This window comes from Ambystoma mexicanum, chromosome 9 (genome assembly GCF_040938575.1).
Source record: "Ambystoma mexicanum isolate Mex_15411 chromosome 9, UKY_AmexF1_1, whole genome shotgun sequence".
NCBI classification, from domain to species: Eukaryota; Metazoa; Chordata; class Amphibia; order Caudata; family Ambystomatidae; genus Ambystoma; species Ambystoma mexicanum.
Window position 1 is genome coordinate 359,159,664 of NC_090931.1, and position 25,060 is coordinate 359,184,723.

Genomic DNA, 25,060 nt, shown 5'->3' on the forward strand with positions numbered 1-25,060 from the left:
TGCTGTGCGATTGACAGCTAGGCCGGAAAGTGGGAGAAACGAGCATAAAAAGGCGGGGCTTTTGGCTTGGAAGGCAGAGTCGACCACTGGAACGAAGGAATCCAAGGACGAACTTGGAAGAGACGCCTGCAGTGAAGTCCTGCTGCTTTGCTGAAGCTTTGAATTTGCCTCGACTAGAAAAGCCCTGCAAGGTCGACTTCTCCCTTTGTGTTGGTGGGACCAATCAACCCCAAAGCGAACTCGTCTGGACCTCCTCTCAAAGCTGGCTGTACTTCCATGACTGCTGCAGGAACCCAAGGGCCAGGAAGAGGAACACCAGATTGAGTGCATCGCTTTTAAGTCAGACCCGAGCTCCTCGAAGATCCTCTGGACTCCCACGAAGTAGTACTGACCAAGCTTGAGCCACAAATGAGTTCTGGACCCCAGACGCAAGGAAAGTCCATCGCAACAGCCAAGAACCGCAGTGGTGCTATTTGCTATAGACGCGAGGAGCTGAAACCGCGAAGTGCCGCTGAATTGAAGTTTGCCCATTGCTGCTGCCCTTCCATTTGTAGTGCAGGAGTCCCAAGACATCCTCCCCTTTTGTCCCCACGACCGAGGCCCATGAACACAGGATCTGCAGAGCTACACAGGAAGAGAAGTGCAGCTGGATCCAGTTTTCTTCTAACCAAAGGTACTGTAAAAACCTAAGAGGGCTTGCCTCTTGTGTAGCCTTACTTGCTCTCAGGAGACTCGTCTTGGTTGCCCTTGCAGAGTTGCTTGCAGCTTTGCCCATCACAAGCCTCCCAGCTTGTGGCCCTTCAAGTGAATCCAATTTCTACAAACTTCTTTAAAAACTTTGTGCAAGACTGTTACCTACTAGAAGATCTTCAGCTTCTCTAGACTTTGCTGAAATAAACCTTGCCTGGCCTGGCTCCGAGACACTGACCTCCGACTTTGTGCCTTACCTTTCCCCCAGGAAAGGTTACATTTACTTTGCATTGTAGGATTTTAAAAGTACTTACCAGTTCTGAATGAATTAACCTCTGTTTTATTCCTATATCTAAACCTTTTGCACTAAAATTCAGTATTGCTCTAAATTTACCAGTGATAAATCAATGTCTACAGTGTCCTAGCTATTAAGTCACCGGTGTGCCATCCCCAATGGGTATCATCTGATTTAGCGAAACAGTGCGTTTTGAAGTGTATTTAAGTGTTAGATGCAATTTTCTCCCTCCTGAAGGCTTATATAACTGACTGTTAAATAAATAATGTATTAATCGAGAAACAGAGTAAATGTTTATTTTATTTAGGAAACTGTCACTGTGAAACTGTGCTACAACCAACCATACAGCTCACATTAACCCCTCTTGAGATGAGCCTGGCTGCTCAGCCACACTACCAACCTGTGTAGTACAGACTTACACCAAAGGTTGGGTTACCTATTGCTAGGAGGACAAGCAGGTGCTGTCTCCCTGAGCATACTGCATGCAATCTTGCCTATAACTTGATCACCTGGGCCTTCACGGGCAGGTCGAACCCCTTATCCTGCTGTTTGTTCTGCTCTGGTTTCTCCCGCAGTTTCCCTGGAGTAGCAGACTTTCTCTTCAACGAAGAACTGGAGGGATGGCTTGAGACTGAGGCCGATTGAGATTAGCAAGCCCGGTTAGTCGGGGGTCCCGCTTGCGCGGCGACCCCCGACGGTAACAGTCTTGCGGTGCTTTGCCTGTCTTGGGCCCCCACAGATGGAGCGCCCTCAAAGGACTTAGAAGCCCGCTCTGACTGTCTGAATATGGGTGAGTGATGCCCCTGTGAACGACACAGGGTAGTGGCCTTGGCTTTGAGCCACTCCGCCAGTCTGATGTGCCGATCCTTAATGGTACGCTTGGTAAAGCCATGACAGATCTCGCAATCCTCCTTGTGCGTCAGGTGAAGACCGTAGAGGCACTGGGAAGGCTTGTCGTCCACGAATACATTCCTCCAACCGCAGCTGGTTAAGAGCTTGAAGAGGGAACCCTCCCCCCCCGGCCCTCAGACATGGTCCGGCATGCAGCGTAGGCCCAATGGCCTTCTGGAAACTTCAAAGAAGAAACACTTGACGATTCTGCTCTTGAGGGGCAATGAAAGATGCTGACAAACGGATCCCTGTTAGTCGGTTGAAGAGCACACATGCTTGATCTAAAAAAAAAAAAATAGGAATTTCCTAGCAAAAAGTGTGCAAAAACATAAGGACTCCCAACACTCCGATACGAGTTAAACATCTGAAGATGGCTGCCAGAGGAGGGGCTTAGGTGGAGGGAAGACATTGGCTGGGGGCAGTATGACCCAGAGCTCAGTGATTGGTTTATATGACAAAGACAGCTTGTAAGTGAAAGTGAAACAGTTTTTTCCTTTTACTGAGGATTCCCGGGTCCGACCGGGAATATTCACGAGCATGTGAATCCATGCCAAACCCCATACTGGAGAACAAACCTCCTGTTTATCAGCAATATCTTGGAAAAGTAGTCCCTACACAACTACTCTCCGGAATTTAACTACACCTGCTAAACGACTACGAGTCGTGGTTACGCCCCAAGTGTAGCTTTGAGACGGATACCATCCAGGTGGTCAATAAAGCCCTCAAAATCATGGATAAGGATGACTCATTCCTGCTTAACCTCTCTGCTGCATTATAAACCAGCGGCCACTGCATCCGCACAAACAGGATGGGATTCTCTGGCACTGGCCTGAATTGGTTTACCTCCGATCTTGCATGCTACCACCAGGCCGTCCGGATGCAAAGTCCCAAGGTTCCATCCTCTCACCAATCCTTTTCGAACCTTTTCATGTGCACACTCCTCTAAGATCCTGATATAGCCATCCATTAATACAAACTATACTTCTTTGTACTTGTGAGTAAAAAGACCACAGGACATCAGTAGTCTCTGCGATTACCTAGCCATCATCTAGTCCTGGATGTAGATTCCCAGCCTCAAACTGAACCACTCCAAGACTGAATTTGTCCTCATCTGTCACGCCCAGTCCCCTGCTAAACAACTTATCCAAACATACCTCAATTATGTGGCCTAGGGATTTGATCTGGAACTCTCAAGCTTCAGAAAAATCCTTAAGTATCACCATGGACAGGATCCTGTCCCTCCAGGACCACACAGCCAAAAAGGCCTAAACGGTCTGGCCCCAAACCTCCACCCTTTACAAAATCAAACCTTTCATCCTGCTGAAGGACATGTCCTGTTGGCTTGAGGGGGTGAAGGGTGGGCGGGACGGGGAGGAATGGAGGTTTGCCGTCGCAGCCACTCACTTGGTCAAGCCTAAAAGGAGTCAACTACAATGCAGCACGTCTTATTACAAGTGCAGAGAAATTTAGTTTTCAAGACAGAAGCCTCATCTCTCAAAGTCCTTCCCTATTCTATAGCAGGAGTTTTCTCAGAGGCAGAAGGGAGATGCAGGAAAGTCAGAGTTCCAGTGGTTAACTTCAACAACTATTAGCTTTAGAGTTAGTTAAATGTGTTCAGGGAGTTCACAAAAGGCTCCCTGTATGTGTTCCAGCATAAGGCCTGGTGAATGGAATGGGCAAACTCCCAACCACACAAATCAACCACAGACTCACAAAGCTTAAGGCCAAGTCTTAACCAAGCCAACACAGTACCTTAGAAGAAAAGAGCTTCTGGGTGAATACCTTCATGATACATCAGCACAGGGCCAGATTCTTGGTCTGGAGCCTGAAGAAATGGACACTGGTTGGGTTCTTTCAGCAGCAGACGCCGCCGGCGCCAGAGGAGGCTGCCAGGAAAAGCCTCTTCCTTGTTTTTGAGTCTGGATATGGCGCCTTTTTACAGGAACCAGAGGAAGGACGAATACCACTGAATATCTCTTGGTCCTGTACTCTGGTGAGGGGACTTCAGGGATTCGAATGGTCTCTGGGGGTCCAGCAGAAGTCCACCAAAAGATTCGGACGGAAGATCATGCACTGCACTCCGTCTTAGTGGACCCTGGTAATGGTGGTTAGCAGCCCAGGACGGTCACAGCAAATTGAGGGATGGCTTGTTTGGCAGGTCTTTGTGCGACTAGCAGATCTCACCCACCTTTGGGTAGGAGTCGTCGCATACAGGGCCCCCAGGTCGCTTGGAAGGAAGGGTTACACTTCAGGCTCCGGTTACACAACAGACTCTCGTCACTGGAAATCATTACAGCCGTCTTTTCTTCATCTTCCTCTTCGGATTTGGTTCCAATGGTCCCAGAATTGGAGTCTTTATCAGGACCTACAGCACAACTTCTGCAAACTCACAGAAGGGGGCTGTCTAGCTGTCCAATCAGGACAGACAGCACAGCAGTGGGAAATGGTTCCCTTCAGGCAAGGTTAAAGACAAAGGCTGCAAAAGTTTGATTCCTCCCTCGCTTCATGCCTTCTCACACTCTGGAGCCTCAGTGGGAAATACAAAGGATTCCGGCTGAAGACAACTTCAACCATGGTCAAGACGACCTAGGAAACGAGCAAATGATAAATGGCAAACAGAAGAAGCCCACCATTTTAGCAGAATGGTGACCCTCTTGCGCATTACCAAGGCTGATTTGACAACCTGCGAGTAATAAGGACAAAGACAAACCTAGTTTCACTGCCACCAGCAATTCAAGTAAACTTGCAACTATAACAAATGTTACTAGACAAGTAATAAAAGGAGATACATTGTATCCCCCAGTACTCCACTTACGGTGGGTTGTGCTGGCTCACTAATATCAATGTAAAGGGGGTGTGAATCCACTTTACCTCTTGGGAACAGTAGTTCACCCAAGAAATAATTAAAAGGAAGACACTGCATTTAAAAAGCAGTGTGCCGTCTTAGTACTTTAGAATCAGTCCAAAGTTGTAGGAAACTAACTCCAATCACACTATGGAGAGACATAAAAAAGGTCACCCATAAAGAATAAACGACTAGGTGAGAGGGGGGAAGATTCCCACTCACCTAGGGATAAGGGAAAAATAATCACTGTCCATCAAAAAGTCCTGTGGTTGACACAGGTCAGGAGGATTTAGCACTGAAATGAAAATCTTAACCAACACAGAGGGAGCTTACTCCTCAGGAGGATACCATGTTTTATACACGCTTGGAGATGCAGGGATTTATTTCTGCATTGTTTGCTGGGCTGATTGAGGCGTCGGGTGGCGAGGGGGGCAGGATGGTGGGTCTTCAGGCCAGATGGGAGAGAGATCTAGGTAGAGAAATTGATGAGGGGCTATGGCTTAGGATATGGAGTAGAGATTAAGACATCTATATCATGCCAGTAAGCTCCATGGTATCAAGTTACTCCATAGGTGGAAATGACAGGTCCACCTTTCCAGAATATTTGTGCGGTTCAGTCCATATTGGTGGCCTGGTGTGGAGAACATGCCATGTATTGGAATATGTGGTGGGCATGTAACAAAGTGCAGTTATATTGGACTGAAGTTTTGGGATGGTTAACTACAGTGGAAAGGATGTTGTGTCCCTTGGACACCATGCTGGTTTTATTTGGCCTTGAGGAGAGCGATGGGGAAATACAGGGGCTTACCACATATGGCACGCTTCCCATTGTTGGCTGCTAGAGCGTGCTTGGCTAGCCACTGGAAGAGGGTGCGGCTGCCGGGTCAGGGGAATGGTCAGCAAAGGCAAAGGACATTTGATGGAAAAGATGACAGCGGCCCTCCACGAGGGAAGTACTGTGGTGGAAATGGGTTGGCTGGGGTTCCTTAATACATGGGATTGTGAGTGATTTTGGTTGATGTGTAGACCTGTTGCATTATAACCTAATTCGAGGGAAGGGTGTGGGGGGGTGTGGCGGGGGGGGGGCAAGTGTCTGGGACCCCTCCCCCGCGGGGATTTCCTTGGATTTAAGGGGTACATTGAGAAGATGAACTGTAGCTATATGAACACTTCTGTAGGTCATGCATAATCCCCATTGGACTTTGTTTGGATGGTTGCCACAAGGTGGTGGGGATGAGGAAAATGATTGTGATATTGCCGATTTGATGTAGGTCCGTGTCTTTCCTTTGATGTTTAAAATCAATAAAAGATGAAATAAAAAAAATAAAAACATGAGTTGTTCCGTCAAGAGAGGAGAAGCAATCTCTTGGCTGTGAAATCTGCAAACAAGAGGAAGTTCTATTCTCTGACAGAGCAGGAACAATCTCTTGGAGGTGAGCCATTTAAACTGATGCATTGAAACTTGTGATTGTCGAGAGAAGCTATATCTTGACGGTGCAAGCCTCATTTTGTGGCAACAATCGAAATTCATATCTGTTGATAGTGTGAAACTGTAAAGGAACTGGAATTCAAGGGGAAGGGAACACTCCATATCCTTGTGGAACACTTGTTTCCTTTTTGCAACATTTTGGACTTTAAGTTGAAGTTGCCAAGTATAGCTGCAGGATACAGCCAAAAGAACATTTACCCTTTCCACTTTGATTAGTTTAGAATGAGGGTCAGCTTAGGTTTTGGACACTAGTTATTTTGGTTGAGGCAGGGAAACCCCTTATTGCTATAGGGAAAGGTAGGTTGTCCTCCAAACCCTTCTCTTGAATACAATTTTACAACAATCAAAGTATGCCTCTGTGTCCAACTCTTACTCATGACACATCACAGCAGTTAGTACACATGCACACGTTTTCAAAGTGACTCTCTCAAAGTTTGACTAATTGGGGACATGCATCCTGAAACCAGGGAGCGAAGGGTACAAGGGAAGGTGACTAAGTAGCATGCATGTTCGGAATTGGCCATATCAGCTGTTTGCCAAAAAGGTAAAAGATTGCAGGAAACCTTAGTGTTACTAACAAGTAAAGCATTTCAAGTAATTATTCGAGTCTCCCACCTCACTAAGGTTAGTTACCTTGTCTTCATTTACTAGCTTGACATCATATTTATGCGGAAGGAATTTGGGTGGGACCCATTTCTTCTCCTCTTTCTTAAGGCTGGTGGGAAGTTTCCGGGGAGACCGACGAGCACGGTCACCTGAAGAAAGAATAACAGATTATAGTAATTACCTCACAGCAATGTAGACAAAAACGAAAGAAACAGACTACATTCCTCACCACAACCGATTCAAAGATTGGGAGCCTGGTAATTTCCATTTAAAAAAAATAAGTGCCAATTAAATATAAATGTTGGTGTTAAACTGCACACACCATTTCATCTTCCCCTCATGACATTCCAACAATTCTTCAGAAAGAAAAGATCAGCCAGAATTAGGTAATGAAAGTCTTGGTTACTTACCAGTAACTATTTCTCAAGCATGTATATCTTTCATAGATTCAAATGCTTGAATATTTCCAGTCGGACTGGGAATCCTCGAATTTAAATAATGATCAACTATATGCCAAACTTGTCCTTAAGGAAATGCTACATACCCAGCCCCATAGGGCCTGTGTAGCATCTCACTTGTGCAGTCCCTCCACTGCCTTTGGTCCCTTTAGACCCTAACCAATGATGTGGCAGGGCTTAAAGCTGCACCCCAGTCAGCCATCTTCAGATTTTAAGCCGTGAAGGCCGACAGTTGATGACCGATTAGAGGAAAAAGGGAGCAGTCTCTCCCCAAGGGAGGAGGGCAGGTGCATGTGAATCTATGAAAGATACCAATGCTGGAGAAATAGTTACAGGTAAGTAACTAGGACTTCAGCATTGGATCTTTCACGGATTCAAATACTTGAATAGAACACCAAGCAGTTATAGTATGAATGTGTCCGATACCAAGACGTTTGTGTATGGGGTACACTACTCACCGTAATCTTATTTCTGATGCTTGTATCTACTTATATTCACATGCTATGCATAGGCCGACATCTAGTGGTAGCTGTGGAGTATTAGTTTGCTTTTGAAACTTGAAAAGGGACGTCGACAGGGAGTGCCAGTAATACTTTCCCTAGTGTGAAGTCTACTGTACCCATGGTCTTTCAAGCATCGAGGTCTCTCGGATTGTTTTGTTGCTGACATGAGGAAGAATGAAGTGGAGCGCGAGTACAGGTGTAATAAAGCAGATTATTGCAGATCAACCCAGAGAAACATCTATGCACCTTCTACTCCACAGGGGAAGGAAGGGTGGGAGCATGTGAATCTAAGCAGACAAGCATCAGAAATTTGATTATGGTAATGTATCCCTTCTGAGGCTTGTGGAGTCTGCTTAAATCGCATGCTATGCATAAATTAGCGAGCAGAGGGCCGTGAGAAGGAGCAGTGGCAAATAGATGTTTTAGAACCGCTTGTCCCACCTGTGCATCTGTGTGTCAATGCAGTAGTGCTGAGTGTAAGTGTGTACCGAGCTACATGTAGCTGCTTTGCAAATGCTGTCAAGGGGGACAGTTGCAATAAAAGCTAGAGTAGCTCCTGTGCTCAGTGTGGAGTGAGCTCTTGGTATAAAACGCAGTGTCTTGTTTGATAATGAATAGCATAATTGTATACACCCGACTATCCATCTGGCGATGGCATTCTTGTAAACGCGGTCTCCTTTGCCTGGTGCTACGGAGACAAACAGTTGATCCGTTTTCCTAAGCCTGGTCTTGTTTACGTAATAAGGACCGCCCTCCTCACATCTTGTGTGGAGTTTTACCTCACCTGAGCTAGTTGGATTCTAAAAGAAAGCCGGAAGCTCAATAAACAGATTGATAACCAATTTATCTTTATGGATAATAAAGAAAGGGACCTGCACAGACAATGCTTGTAATTCACTAACTCTTCTAATGGATGTAATAGCCACTAAGAAGGCAGTCTTGTATGTCAGATGTTTAAGACTGGACTTATGCATAGGCTCGAATGTCGCCCCCCCCCCCCCCCCCCATGTGCTTTGCTAGTACTACATTGAGATCCCATCCTGGCGGTGGGTTTGAAATTGGAGGGTGGAGTCTCTTTACTCCCTCCAAGAATGCCTTAATGACTGGAATTTTCCACCACGATACTTTACTTTGAGAGGTGGTATAGGCTGATAAAACACCAGGTGGACCTTTATAGAGTTGAATACTAACCGAGAGTTGAACAAATGGAGCATATCATTTTGAATGTGTTAAGGAGTACATTCAATGGGGTTTGTTTTGACTGGTACCAAATTACAAATCTCCTCCACTTGTCGCAATAACAGTGTCTGGTATTTGGTTCTCGTGCCTCCTTGAGGATATCCATATACCGCTGTGGTAGATTAAGTCACCAAACTCTGGCTTCAGGAGCCATGCTGCCAGGTTCATAGAGGGCGGTTGTGGGTGCATGGTTGCTCCCCGTGTTGGGTTAACAGGTTGATTTGGAACAGGAGTTTGATAGGATGGCACATCGCCAGTTTACGCAGGTGTGGATACCACAGTTGTCTCACCCATATGTTCTCTGTGCATCTTGTTCACTATCCTGCTCATTAATTGAGTCGGGAGAAAAGCGTAAGCAAATTTCCCTGACCAGTTCATCCAAAGGGCGTTCACCTTGGAGTCTGGCTGGGGGAATCTGGATGCGAAGTCTGGGCATTGCTTGTTTTCTGCTGTAGCGAACAAGTCTAGTATGGGGTAACCCTACAGAGAAGATGTGGCCTACAACGCCAGAGTCTAGTTGCCACTCGTGTTCTTCTGGTAGGGGATCTCTTCTCAGAGAGTCTGCTAGAGTGTTGAGTACCCCTGCAACATGTTGGGAGGATAGGGACATCCCCCGTCTGAGTGTCCATTTCCATATTTTCTGCACCAACTTGAGTGTGTGCCCCCCTGTTGACATAGAACATTGCATTGGTGCTGTCCGTTTGAATTTGAACCGACTGGTTTGTTAATTGTGCTTCCAATGCTTGAAGTGCTTTGAATACTGCTTGTAGTTCCAGTAGGTTGATGTTGCTCTGTGCTGTGATGCGAGTCCACCGACCATGTTCTGAGTGGTGAAGTTAATGAGCCCCCCAGCCGGAGAGTGATGAGTCTGTAACGATCGCTTGCGCTTCCGGATCGTGGAAGGGTTTTCCCTTGTCCACCAGCGTAGGTTCTGAATTAGTGTTGGCAAAACGACCACTAGATCGTCCCACTGACCGCTTGCCTGAGACCACCGTTTCACCAACCACTCCTGCATTGGGCGCATGCAGACGTGCGCGTGGGACCAGGTATATGCACAATGCCATCATGCCTGGTAACCGCATTGTTTTGCGTACGCTTATCTGAGACCGGCTTGATAGAGGTATTTGCCGAAGCATGTTTTGCACTCTTTCCATGGATGGAAAGGCCAAGCCTGCTCTTGTATCTAATACAGCTCCTAGGAACTGTTTTGTTATGGTACAAGACTTGACTTGAGAATCCCAATGGGAAGATAAGGTTTATGGTTCTTTGCGTGCTTTATTTGCAAAGATGTGGTGATTCTCCCGTGATCAGCCAGTCGTCCAGGTAAGGCAACACTGGGATTGCCTCCCTGTGAAGGTTTGCTGCCACCATCGCCATTACCTTGGTGAATACCCTTGGATTGAATTGGTAGTGCTAGTCTCCCAGTTTGAAACGCAAGAGTTTTCTGCGCGTTGGAAACATTGCAATATGAAAATAGGCAGCTTTCATAACCAGTGTTGCCATGCAATTACCCTGCTTTATCAGGGGGATTACCTCTTGTAGCGTTGTCCTGCAGAATTTTGTGGCTTTATATAATGAAGGGCGTAAGTCTAACACTGAGTGTATAGTTCGATCTTTCTTTAGAAAGAGTAGGTTGAATAAATACCATAGTCTACCTCAGACAGCACAATCTCTTATGGAGTCCTTGAGAAGCAACGCGTTGACTTCTAGAAAGATTAGCTGTTCTTTTGTGGTCTTCCTTTGATGCGGGGGATGGTTCAATGTTTTTTGAAGGAGCTTCACACAACCTCCCGCTACTATCGATAGCACGCACTCGTCTGTGGTTATTCCTGGCCATGCGTGGGTGAAGTGTGAAATCCATCCCACATAGTCCTGCGGAGTCTCCTGTGTTTGAATACCGAACTGCTCAGCTGCTTTGATTAAAACATAGTTGAAGAGGGGCGGATTATCTACTGGTGAATCAGGCACTGGGGAATCTTGTTGGATTGGCGAAGACATGGTATACACCTCTGCTGCTTCATCTTAATCAACATCCTGATCATAGTATACACCTCTGCTTCATCAACATCCCCAACATAGTACTCAGAGTGCTGGTAGTCCTCATTATCCCCTTCAGTGTCTGTATTAATGTCAAAGCTCCGCTGTAGCGAGAGACCTTTTTGTTGGTGGCTGGGAAGAAGGCAGTGGCTGGGAGCTAGAAGCCTGAGCAGTAGGAGGCGTTACCTGAAAATGTGATAGCCTGATTTTTCTTCTTTTTTTCTTCTTTTTTCGAAAACATTTGAAAAAAAAATGTCATTCTTTCCATCACCCTATCTATGTCCTCTGCAGTCTATAGAGCTGAACTGGGGGTGACCCCAGGGTAAGGTGGGGTAGGGACTTGTACTAAGGGTGTAGGTGTGGATAGACCTTTATTTTGTAAGGCTTCAGCCAGAGAACCGTCTTCTAGTGGGACAGGAGTGTCCTGGTCTTTATGGGACTTGTGATTAGAACACGGAGGAAGACTTTTTGGTATGCATAGCCTTTAACAGACTCAGGGACATATTTCATAACCAGGTGAGATAAACCAGTTGTTTTGGACTTTACCACTGATTGACGAATTATATCAACTCAGTTTTGGAAAGGACCTCTGCCTCGTCTGCCAACATGCATTTGATGTTTTATGGGCGGCGTACTTTGGTTTCCGGGCCGGTCATAGGGCGATCGGGACCTCAAGTGCACAGAGGACAGGGAATCTACAGATCTTCCCCTAGATCTGTTATCAGGGCATTCGGTCAACAGCGCAGACTCAATCGCCCCGAGAGTGTCGTCCCCGTAATAGAGCCGCCGCCCTGTCTTAGGGTCGGGGGCTCGCACTTGGGAACTTTACTGTTCCCCATCGCCGTCAGAAAAGACAGCGATGCTGTAGTCGCTGGAAGCTACCTACACATCAACCTCGACCTGCATTGCATGATGGGCCCAGCACTGGGGTCTGCAATCTTTAAGGGTCTTGGGTTTAAAGAGCTTGCGAGCTCAACAGTGCCCTTCGTGATGATCGCGGTTCAGACACAGGTTACACACGGTCCATCCACAGACATTTTTCATTACACATGGGACAGAGTTTAAAGGGTGTTCTATCCATGTTTGGGAAAGGCTGCCAGGTGGGAAAATGCATTGTACAATGACCGCCTGCACTCTCCCTACTGTAAGGACCTAGGCCGGTCAGAATCTGTATAAGTACATCAGCCGGACAGCACGATTTAGGATCTTTTGCTTAATTCAGGTTCCTAGTGCTGTTGCTGCCGGAGCACGATCACACAGAGGGAGTACTGTGAACCCTCCGTTGAAGCTCTACTATTAATATATGAGGTAAGTGTTGCTTTCCCCCTTTCCCCCCCAACCCCTTTTTATCCCCTTTTGTTCGGGACAAAATAGCGTGGTGGATGCACTGTGTTTTTATACACATTTAGATTGCGAACCCTAGACAATGAGTGCGCCCCCCCCCCCCGGGGGTACTGAGTCGTGGGATTTAGTGTTTCATACAACTATTTCCCCTCATTTTTAACAGTTAAATCTGACCTAATGCAGCCATAATCAGCTCCCTGACGTGTCTGCTAGTCGATATCCGACTGCTTAATTGTTCCGCCCCTCTCCTTTTTGGAATCGTGGCTAGACAGAGTGCAAGAACAACACTCCACTGGTATGGAATTGAAGTCTTAATGTGTATTATTCACAGGTTATAGCTGCGCGACACCACATGTTAAATCACCACAGCTTTGTTGTCTTTCGCTTTCTTGGCACTGCTGTGACTCCGGGCGGGTTGGTTCGTGTTCGGCAACGCCCAAGCTATCTATGTACGCTTTAAATGGCTCCACCGAGCACATTAATTTGGAAAGGAATGAATATGTGACGAATTGCATATTTAAACAGCAATAAGTTGAACCACTGTAGAATTCCTCCCCTCCCCCCCTCCCCCCCTCATGGTATTGTGTGGGGTGGCTTAAGTCCTGTTAGAAACACAGACACCTTTGAATACTCCTTATTGAACATCTTGTGAAGTTCGAGTGGTTGTTCCAGACCGTGTGACTGAGGGCATGCCTTGTGGTTTGTAGCCCCGCTACAAGCAGGGTATATGGAAGGCAGAGGGTGGCTATGAATTTTAGGATTAACATCATTGACCCATTGTTCACTTTAAATTCTGGTCATTTCCCTTTCCCTTCTTTTTATAAAATCTTTTAATAACATTTTAGAGAATTAATTTGGCTGGTGCGTGGCACAATTTGCAATGCATTATGGGGTTGGAGGCACTAGACATTTGCTAATGTGTACTCTGCAGAATTGTTATTCAACAGTCTGGTGGGTTTAAGGTATTAGTGACTTTTACCCACTCATAGGTGGACAGCATCTCTTTGGCAGGATCAGAGACCGAGGTGATGAAGATGCATCGATCATCCCTCTCTACTGTTTAACCACGGCACCATACTAATCGTGTTTACCCGTGGTTGGCCCTGGTAATGACCAGGAGTTTCTGCTGAGTTTCTTTTACAACTGCCTTTTCGCCTGTTTTTTTAGCCTTCAAAGCTACACAATCATTTTTTGTGAATGTGTTTTTTTTAATACGACCCCCTGATGAATTGCCCCTTACTATGTGTGATGTGGATGTATGAGGAACGAAACATGTTGGGTTGATTGCTTATGATAGTGTGAGGACTTTGGTGTAATTGAGTTTGGAGCACATTGTGGGTGATTGAGTTGACTCTTTTGAGTGTTCTTTCTGATTTTTCTAAAAAAAAGTTTTAGAATAGCGATTGTTTCTCTAGTCTAAATTTGGGACTTGATTGATTATAGTCCTGATTACCGTCGCTGTTTCCTGTCTAGTATTCTTTTGAGTTTGTCTTTTGCACTTTCCACATTCGTATTGTAAAACATGAATTGCTTTGTTGAAGGATCTCCTTTTAATCATTGTTAATTTAATAAAATTAATATATATTCTGATATAGGTTTGTTTTGGATATATATTTTGCAGTACTAACCTGGTCATCTACTTTCTCACTCCAATATGGTGAGTTACATGTTTTTTTCCCCCTTTGAGGAGTTGATCCAGCCAAAGTTAGATGCCCCACCTGGTCAGTACACTGCCCACCAAGCTTTGTATACTTTGTGAAGGGTTTCCCTTAGTTTGGAGGCTTGTTTGGTGGAGCAGTATAAATATCCCATCCTCCTACCTCTTAGTATCATTTGGTCCTAGGCACTGTGGGCCTTCCAAGGCCGATCGGATCCGTTGACTCTAATTCGTCAGACGGCGCTGTCATTTCTTTTCCACTGCGATGAATTTGTCGAAGTCGGAAGGAAAAGGACAGAAAGAGTAAACTTTTTTTTTTAAACTCATCATAAGTAAATTGTGTCAGCCGAAATGGACCTCCGCGAGACGCGTCCGCTCACAATGGCGGGGAAAAAAAACAATCTGAGGGATCTCGACGTGTGAAGGACCATGGGTACAGTGGACGTCACTAGGGATAGTATTACTGCACGCCCTGTCGACGTCTTTGAAAACAATACTCTGCAGCTTCCACTAGATGTCAACCTATGCATAGCATGTGATCTAAGCAGATTCTACAAGCCTCAGAAATACATAGATTCGTAGAAATTAAGATGCACTGGACACTTTAAACTGGTTGCAGGCACTATGCACTCTAATATCTGCAATTTTGCACAATGGAATTGCATAATACATATGTGATATGGCTCTCTAATGCTACAATGGGTTTTTTGCTGTGAAAGTGTCACGAACAGCATTAATATTGATACCCGATTCTGAGCAACATTATACAATTTGCATGATGGTAATACTGACATGAGAGTTAGTGCATGTATAATTGGAGAGAGCACGGGCAAAAAACTGAGACATTGGAATCTAATGCTGAGGTTGACCCACTAAGATGGACACCACCATGCCCTACAGAAACTCATAAACTAGTCCTCTTTCTGTGGTCAACACCGTGTCATATGGGGTATTTTAAACTGAACGAATATGTGGATCACCTGTTGTGGTCAAGCAAAATGAATACAGCTAAACGCGTGAACTTTGTTATGTGTGGGCCGTACACTGGGAGAGCCACGATTTGAATGGACTTATTACTAGCTATGTGCTGCGCAAGATTATCTAATAAAAAGGATACATTTTTAACATCGGTTTCCGGAGGAATCTTAACGGGGGGGGGGGGGTAGTGTCTCTCAATGACTGCGTAAGCAACAGAGATAGATATATATCTAAATCCATTACTCACTGTAATCGTATTTGATGCTTGTATCTGCTTAGATTCACATGCTGTGTATAGGCCGACATCTAGTGGAAGCTGCAGAGTATTACAGTTTGTTTTTCGAAACTGGAAACGGGGGCGTCGAACTAGGGCGTGCCAGAAACACTATCCCTACTGTGACGTCCACTGTATATACACACAGTGAAAAACATTTGTTAAAGGGACGTTATGGTTACAAGTAAAACCGAAAACCCCCTGAAATTCACCAGTTATGGTAAGCTAAGCAACCATAACTTGCGCCACCACCATGCACTGCTAAGACTAATAACCATGACATTACATGTCTGGCTACCCCTTCTTTTTTGTTCAACATATCTAGGCCAGGTGGGTTTCTTCACCGACAGTCGGGAAGTAAAAATGCAAAAGGTAATCTGTAGACCTTACTCTTCTATGTTCTACACTACTTTCCTTAGAATCCACTCACATTATACAATACACATACATAAGGGAAGGAGCCGCTTTAAGACACAGCAATTATGTCTGTGCATGAACTTAAGTAGTTACGTTAGGAACACTTTCTGGTAATGTTGCTGTTTTTTGCTTACTTTACTTTCCCTCTATGCACTCCTATTTCTATACATTGTGGTCTTTTTATATTTTGTGTGTACTAGTACAATTGTAAAGTAAGGAAGGCATTGTTAGGTACATGTGTTGGTGCACAAAATTCCGAAACAAAAGAATCACTTTACTATCCAATATAGTAAGGTTTTGAATATTGCAGCTCTATGTCACATGCTACAGACAATGTGTACATTTGTATAAGAGTTCATTCATGTACTGGAATTAAGTCAGTAACACAATTAAGCAATTATGACCATCGCGGCAGGGCCATTACCGACTCAGGTAATACAAGGAGGGCCCATAGTTATAGCGATAAAAAGTGCAAACTGTATATGCAAGAACACAGTCCAATTACATAGCATATTAACCATAATGGAACATACCAAAAAAAAAAGCATGCCTCCAACATAATTACCTCACTGATGCTTTATACAGAAACTACACAACAAATAAACAGCACACCTACACAGCAGTAACAGGAAAACTAAAAAACAAACTGGTCAGTACACTACATCAATTCCTACATTTATAAAGTTTCTGTAGAAGGATACACTAAAAACATTTTTTACACAGAAATGTCTAGTAATTTGCAGTGGTTTTAAGATAATGTTCCCTGCCACGAAATGAGTGACAACAGTGATACTAGGTAGACACGGCTGTTTTCAAAGTAAGCCAATTAGACATTTTATGTACCAATATTTCTTTTTTTAACAGAACATACAGAAAATAGGAATACTGAAACAGATACTGTGGAAATTCATCTACAGCGTTTGGACCAATTTCATTATTTTGAAGAACTTTGATTTTTTTTCTCCATGATATGGTTTTCTACAATCACTGTCCCACATGCAAGGAATAAAATAAGCGGTGTCGCATAGCAATTTGCTATGCAATTCGGTCAGTTTGCTAATCAAATGGACACTTCTATAGCAAAGATGGCTATTTAAGTTGCCCTCTTCAATGAAAGCACAGCTCACCCTGCATTCCTCTTGCCCTCTGCTCTCCCCTCTTTTCTCTTCAAGACCTAATGGAGAGAAAGTGTAGCAGTAGTCATCTTCTCTCTTAAGTGCCAAAGGCATGTGTGGAAGGGCTAGGCAAGAATTTATTTTACAAATAATTGCAAACCAGAAATAATCGGGATGCTACTTTTATTAAGCTTTCTATAGGCTGTCTGGCAAAGATCAGTAAGTCAACTATATTTTTTTTAAAATACAGTCCTGCAATTCCATTCCTAAAATATAGGTTGTTACGTAATGCATGATTAAAGTATTGATACTGTAAAACACTGCATCATCTCTATGCTTCACAGTCAGTAAAGTTTAGGTTTGTGTATCTAAATTTCATTGTCAACAATATTTCATTTTGTTGGGGAAGATACATCATTGACGAGTGAATACTTTTGAACATGGATCGCATGATCGAATGCTTTTGTGGGCAAACCTAGTTCTCTAACCTGCAGGTTGTATACATCTCGCAACTGCAACCCATACTCCTTGATATTCTAGATCATCACCCAGTTGCTTTATACCAGGTACCCTGAAATTCAGATGACCACAAACTAAAATATAAAATATTCTGTCTAGTTTGCCCATTTCTCGGCCTGCTGCGCAATCCACTCCAAGTCTTTCTTTCCTTGTTCATAATGAATAAGCAAAGCAAACTAAATGCCAACACAAAGTAATGATCAATGGTTTCATCCAAACCGTCCATCTACAGATCTATTGCAATACCAAACACTAGTTAGCCTCCAGTGCTCGCTTTGCTTTGGGATGACTATTATATATTACCACCTACAGGAGACAGCTGGCCAAACTGTTTCAGAGCCTTTTTCTCTCATCTATTTGTGTCCATTCATGCAGCTAAACCTTTTACATTTTATGACACTCAGCTGTGGCTCACAAAGTCTTTTCTCCCACTCGCATAGTCGAGTACATTTTATGACAGGCCAGTAGCATTTGCAAGAGATGTTCGACATTTATAGCAAACCAAGTAAATGTTACATGTCAAAAATGTCACTGTGCATGGCGGACCACTGGGTGGCATCAGTGTGCCAAACAAAGTGGGTTTGTAGTGCCATGCACCATTGTACACTAATCACATTTTAAATGTGTTCTCCTCCATTGCTATGGGTCGAGTGCATTTCTCTTAGGTTAAACGGGGAAACCAAGTTACCCAACCTGCAGGTCTATCTGAATTTTAAAGAATTCAGAAGGTCTGACTCCTCTAGCTAATGTCTTATTTCAGCGGTATGCAAAACTGCTGTATTGTTGCTCAATTCATGTCTTGGGTACTAATAACTTCTGATGACATTAATATTAGCACACAATTACTAATCAAATGGGTCTGTTTGCTAATCAAAAAATGTTTAATTAGCAAACTCTGCTAATCAATTTTTCAAAACTAATTTATGCCTTGCACATGCACCTGTACCCCTTCTCCAGGTCCCAGTCAACCATCCCAAAAAAATCCCCATCACCAAAAACTTTGAGACTTCAATCCATTCCTCCCCTACCATCCAACATGTTGAATATATACATATACATTTTTTTTATTTTTTTAAAGGCAGTTAGGGTGTCCACGGACGGACCAACTGACCGCGATGTCCGCAATTAACCAAAATGAGGGTGTCCTAAGGACACTGCCTGTTCGCACTGTCCGTAATCAAAATGGGGATGTTCGTAGGACACAATCTGTCCGCAAAGTTATGGCGCACCTTTAATTAGTTCGGGGACCCTGTATGCATGCGCATCCCACCCTCCGGTCCTAAGAACATCTCGCCTGACCGTAACTGTCCGATGCACTTGTGTCGCACTTTTAATTAGTTTGGGGAACCGAACACTGTCCGTAGAACACCCGCGCGCATGCGCACAACCGAAGCAGCGCATTTGGTGTCCTACAGACACCCGTCCCTTTCGCGAACGTGTCAGCGACGTCACCATGTGACCGCACCCAAGCTAAGCGTGGGTCATTATTCGCGAACACAGTCCGGGCCCCCGGACAAGCAAAGTGCTTTTTTGAACAATCCAATGCATTTTGCTGTGAAACTTCACCCCTGCACATGTCCCAGACCATCTCCCTAGCTATCCAGATCCTTTTTGGAACTTTGAGCTCTTTTTGGTGTTTGAAGTGTTTGCGGACAGCGCAGCTGTCTGCGAAGCGAAGCCCAGCACCTCTATAAAAGGCCACACCCCAGAGCTACTTCTCATTCTGTCTCTGTCCAAGACAGAGCACTACTGCAGATTTGTGGTTATTGCAATCCCTGCTGGACCTGCTTTTGCTCCTGCCTCAATTCCTTTTGGAAACTACCAGGAATTATTTTGGCTTTCTGCTGACCAAGACTAGTCAGCTTTTCCTATTCCTCATTCACGACAGCTGTCCTGATGGCATCCACGGCTGCTGCTGCTGGAGGGGAACAGGCGTGAGGATGCAGAGATGGATGAAGAGGATGACCCGGGTGATGTAGTGAAAGTCCCTACTACTAGCAGCCCCCGTGAATCTTGGGTGTGGCGGTTGTTTGCCACTCTTGGAGTACCCAAAGCTTGTGCAAACATAGTGCGCTGCACTGAGTGCCAGTTGGTGCTCAGTCGTGGCAAACCAGGTTTGTACAGTTACGGTACTACCTGCATGAAGCAACACTTAAGGTCGTTCTACGCTGGGGCAATTCGTAGGTTTGTCCCCTGCCATAAACAGATAGAGTTCCTCTGCCGCAGCATCCTTTTCTGCTCCTGCCACCACAAGAGACACTCCTGTGGGGCAGCGCTTTCCTCAAGCTGCCTTGCACGCCCTATACAGTAGACATACCTTTCGAGGGTCACAGTACTGTGTATGTACTGCGACGCAGTACTCTGCAAGGGGGGCCCTTCGAAGTGCTTTCGAGGCTGCGGTCCGGGAGCATGAGAAGAACTGCTCACTACCTGATAAAGGCCCAGCCTACATCTTCCTCTCTCCACCTGCCTTTTCTTATCCCCGTGTTTGGTGCCCCTTCCTTTTGTGTCTTGTTAAAAAAAATTTTTTAAAAAACAACCAATATTTTTTTAAGGCTTCTTTCAGAGCCACCTTTCACAGTTTAAAAATAGAAGTGCCAATGAAATGCTACAGGGCACTGTGCATTTAGAAGTCTGCGAACATTAACATTTTTGGGGTGCTGCGATATCAAAACCATTACACTCATCGAGGAGGATAGCTCAGTGGCAACGCGCTCGCCTTGGAAGCAAGGCAACACGAAGCAACTAAAGTTCGATCCCCGGGTCCGCGCTTAGAAGCCTCTGGGTATTTTATAAATATGCAACTAAGACAACAAAAAATAAAAAATATTCTGCAACAGCGCCTCGATGCCCCCGGGCTGTATGAGCGCTTTAAAAATGCAAATAAATGGTGCCTCTGAAAAGAGCCTTTTTGTGGTGTTTGTGTTTCAAAAAGTTCAAGTAGTCAGCTACTGGAAAAAGGATTGGTATACTTCCAAAATAGGTTGTAATGCATTTTTTATATTTCGCAGAAAAATCTGATTCCTAGCAGGAGTAAGATGGACTCCATCTCTGCGAAATATGTCTGTACTACGAAAAATATTTTCATTGTGAAAAGGACATGCCGACATCTCTCGAAAATGCACAAACAGCCTTGATGACATTGCGCCTCGTTTTCTCCATTTGTGCACCAAATGAAGAACGCAGCCACACTTGTCTCTGCGCAATACAAGAAAAAATAACTCTGGAGTTTGGAAACATGCCCATGACTTTCCCCAAGTCCTTCTTTCATTACAAATAGCAAAGAAATTCCAGACAGATGTCCTAAACTGTTCCCTCCACAATAAATAATGTCTGGATGACACCGTCAACAAAGTAGCACAAAGAGGAACCAAATCCAGCCTCTTCATTCCACGCACTCCATGCCAGTGCACATCCACATGAGGAAATCCAAGATGTGCAGCCACTCCACAGCGATCTGCATGCACGTCCAACCAATTTATCCACGAGTCACCCAAAATCCAGACAATCTGCCTTCTGAAAGACAGCCATAGCTAGCTGCTCTCCTCTCAGAAACAAACTTTCTGCCAAAGTCTCTCCTTACACATCACACCCAGTAAACCTTATTGACCAATCCCTGGCCCTGCACAGTCTCATATGCATACCTCTCCACCTCAAATTCCCTGTATGTAATACGCGCTGTCTGCGGACAAATAGTAAAATCTGAGAGTGGGGAATGAAAATGTAAATAGTGTACCCCACTTCCCCTTTGAGGGTGGCTCTGAAAAGAGCCTGTGTTTTTTTTTTAAGATGCTTTAGAAACCCCTTTTATTTTGTACTTTTTGTCCTTATTTTCTTTCAAATATCCATTAGCTTCTCCAAAGCATTCCTTATATTACAAAACAGCATGGCATTTCCCATGAAAACATCCCAGCTCTAATTATGAAAGCAAACATGCCTTAGTTAACTAAACACCTAGCACCATTATGCTGAGGACAAAAAAACATAAGTATTGTCCCATAGTGTCCTAGGTAGCAAAGCATATAAAAATAACCTTGGCATTTGGATGGACTTTCATGACTGCCTGAACCAAGTTTTGCAGATCTTTCAACAAAGTAGGGGCACTGACATAGCCCAAATGCAGAGCACGACACTGCAAGACAACTACATCTGGACTATTGAACCTAGCCATATCCTGACAACCTACCAGCACTCCCTGCAAATTAAAACCAGGCACAGTGCATCACACCACCTCCACTCATCTTACATCAAAATTGGTAGCCACATTCCTCGATTTAGCATACATCTCCTCTCCAAACCATTCACACATCTCCAACCAACAACACCCTGACTTTCTCCACCTCGGCAATCTTCACTACACACAGCCTCCCTCAACAGAACCTCAACACCAGATTGGCTAATCCCCAGAATGCACTCCCATTGCATTCTCAGAAGCCCCAGATTTAGCACGAACTGTCCGCGAACAGCTGCGGTGTCTGCGGCAAGCGTAATATTGGAGCAGACCTTCGCCTTCCCACTACACTCAATGCATCATTCCCTCATTCGCTACTGTTAAGCAGTCACACAATCATCCAATCACATCCAAGAACTCTACACCCAACTCTAGTCACAGTTCAGCACTTTAGATGTACTGTTGATCACTCAGTACAAGTCTCCTGTCATTGGAAAGCGCCTACTGCAAAACCTACTGTAAAACTCTCCAAGATTTCTGCTTGCAGATTCATGAACATCCACATGCATGAACACAAACTACAGGTATGAACACAAACTACAGGTATGAATATTTTGTGCACACTACATGTACAACTCTTTTATAAATGCATATAAACAGGGTACATGCTACTTACCATGTGTAACCTGCAAAAAAGGCTGTCATTTCCCCCCCCCCCCCATCTGCTATGATCAAGTATCACTTGCAAAGCTGTGTGCTTTCCACATTTTCATTTACCCATATTACTAATTAAAATGTGCAAATTTTTATTCTCTTTAGTTACCACTGCCACCTATTTATCCACATGAGCACAATAGCATTTCATACATTATAGTGCATAGGATGTACAGACAGTTTCCTTTATGTACATTCTGGCCCTTTTAGATAGAATGTATCAGTTGAACTTGCTTTAGAAATGATTACAATAGTAATCAGACTCAGCACATACAGCTTTCTAACAAAGTGTCATTTCATGTTAAAAGACGAGAGACATAACAGTAGGATTGTAAATGGCAAAAACCATATTCAAACGCATGCAATATATGTTTTCCTGTTCTATGTTGTGATATGGATGAATTAAAACTTAGAAAACACCATTGAAAGTGACACTTGATCTTAGCAGATGAGAGAAATGACAGTATGCTATTTTTACTAGTTATACAGGGTAAGTAGCAGGAACCCTGCATTGTAAATACATACATTGAATGCTTTGACCAGAGATCCTGCCATTTACCCTGTATAACCAGCAAAAAAGCATCCTGTTACTTCTCCCAACATCAAATAACACTGCCGTTAAAAGCCAAGTGTGCTCTGTGTGCTTACTATTGTAATACTTACTAATCCAAGTTCAAATGACAGATTCTAAGTAAAATATCCAGAATGCAAATAGACAAAGGAAACTGAATGTGCATACTATGCACAACAGAAACCACTATTACTGCAAAAACAAACATCACTTAATGTAGACATGTATTTAACACACATGTACAAACTTCATTCTTTCGCAATTTCGGTTTTGAAACCAGCAGCATCTTAAGTATAAAAGAGAACTCAGAAGAAACCTGTTTGCATCCAAAAAAGTGAAATACTGCCATAATGTTGTAACCGTTACTCAAACACTGTAGAATTCCAGTATTGTAAAACAAAGATTTGTATTAACCCCACAGCATTATTTAGTAATACCGATTGCACCTACTCAGGTGCATACTAGTGTCAGCTGAACATCAGTATAGTAAAACAAATACGAGAATACCCTTCCCAACAGCAACAGCCCATTCCACAATCACACACCTCTACATGCCTACCATCATACTCGGACACTCATGCACAATGCACACATACATTGCAAAGCGTCCCAACCCACACTTTCCAACAGACCCCAAAGAATGCCTATCAAAAAGCAACTCCGTAGAAAGCAACGCAGAAGTAGAGCAAATCAAAATAAGTGTACAAAATAAGCATCCATCTCTAGCAGAATTTATACAAAAAGTTCAAACAAAACAGCTAATAGTCACTAAACAAAAGCAGCTTCCAGTAAAGAAACACTGCCTCCTCTTTCAAAATGTAAACCTAAACAAAGTTATTAAATGACTGCAGCTACCACGAGTGCCAACACTGCAGCTATAAATCTCGATGTAGCCACAAGTAAGCATACCAAAACTATTATTTTACAATTAGTGTTCCGCCACAGAGTCCTTCAGAACCTTATAAAAACAGGAAAGAAATCATACACAACCCTTAAAATCTACCGTAGAAAATTAATCCTGGACGCTCTCAGACAGTGCAATCCTTCTCAAAAGGAAATTATCTATTTTAGTTTTAAACGGAATGAAACCACTAACAAAACTACTAAACGAAGACTTCTCAATAAACCGAAAATCAACAAACATAGCTTCGCAAACATCTGTGCAGGTGAGTGGAGTCACACCACCAGCACAGAACCATATTTCAATGAAGAAGCATACTAACAAAAGCAAAGAAACCCAATTGCCATACAAAGTGGACGAGGGTATGAAAAACGTAAAACCATTACGGAACAAGAACCGCTGCTCACAAAAATATCCCCAGAAAACTTAATATGAACTCTCCATTCCACTGAACCAATGTGTCCAGTCTACAAACGGCCATGCCCATCAATGTGTAACACAGGCAAAAAAATATTTCACATCTTTATGCCAGTTCCACAATCACTATGTGAAAGGCAAAGACAAATTGAAAATAAAACTATTACAAACTATGGACTGTCCAGTTCGCAAATACACAGGACTACAAGGACATTCATTAGCCTGCATTTCTGGACCTATTTGCAAAAGCACCTTCCACCATGTCAGAATGATGGCAACACACCATTCAACTGTAAGTAATCTGGTTCATAGACTATACTATGCCAAAAGTCCTGCTTTAGCACTGGCCAATTTAAATAATCTACATGGTACAGCTAAGAACTACAGCATATCAAGAGAAAATATTTTGGAAGTGAAAACCACTTACAAAATCCAATAGCTTTAGAACAGGCTAGTAACAACTTAACAGAGGTCATCCTTCTACTACACATACAAAAAAGAAATACTAAAGGTTAAAAGCACATCTGCTGAAGTACCAAACCATCTGTGTGTGTTGCCGCAGGACTTATTAGAATAGCACAAGAACTGTAGACATAATGTACAAAATAGAAAACAATGAAGATTCCAAGTGGTTCAAATTAGCTCTTTCTTATAGCAGAAAATAAATACGAAATTACTAACCCCTTAATACTTTACAGTTACTGCACTGCAAACCACCACCAAATACCTTCACGTGCCATTACTAATAACGTTGAATTATTCCCACTACCAAAACCACTGCAGCAACTTATCTTGTATGAGAGCATCATAATTCAGTGTACCCATTTCAAGCAATAATGCGCCTCCAACCAAAAACCGCAAACTACCTCCCTCAGAATTACTTAAAGGCATTTGTGGCAAAGTAGTTTGCCATTAGGTCTCAAAGCAAC

At 43.8% G+C, this 25,060-nt stretch overlaps 1 protein-coding gene across 1 annotated transcript in view; it reads right to left on the reverse strand.

Annotated features, from left to right (window-relative positions):
* BAZ1B (bromodomain adjacent to zinc finger domain 1B) overlaps nt 1-25,060 on the reverse strand; it is a 769,492-nt gene that overhangs the window by 630,786 nt on the left and 113,646 nt on the right. The window contains exon 5 of the mRNA XM_069614785.1: nt 6,844-6,965. Coding sequence (XP_069470886.1) covers nt 6,844-6,965 — 122 coding nt within the window. The remainder of the gene's footprint in view (nt 1-6,843; nt 6,966-25,060) is intronic.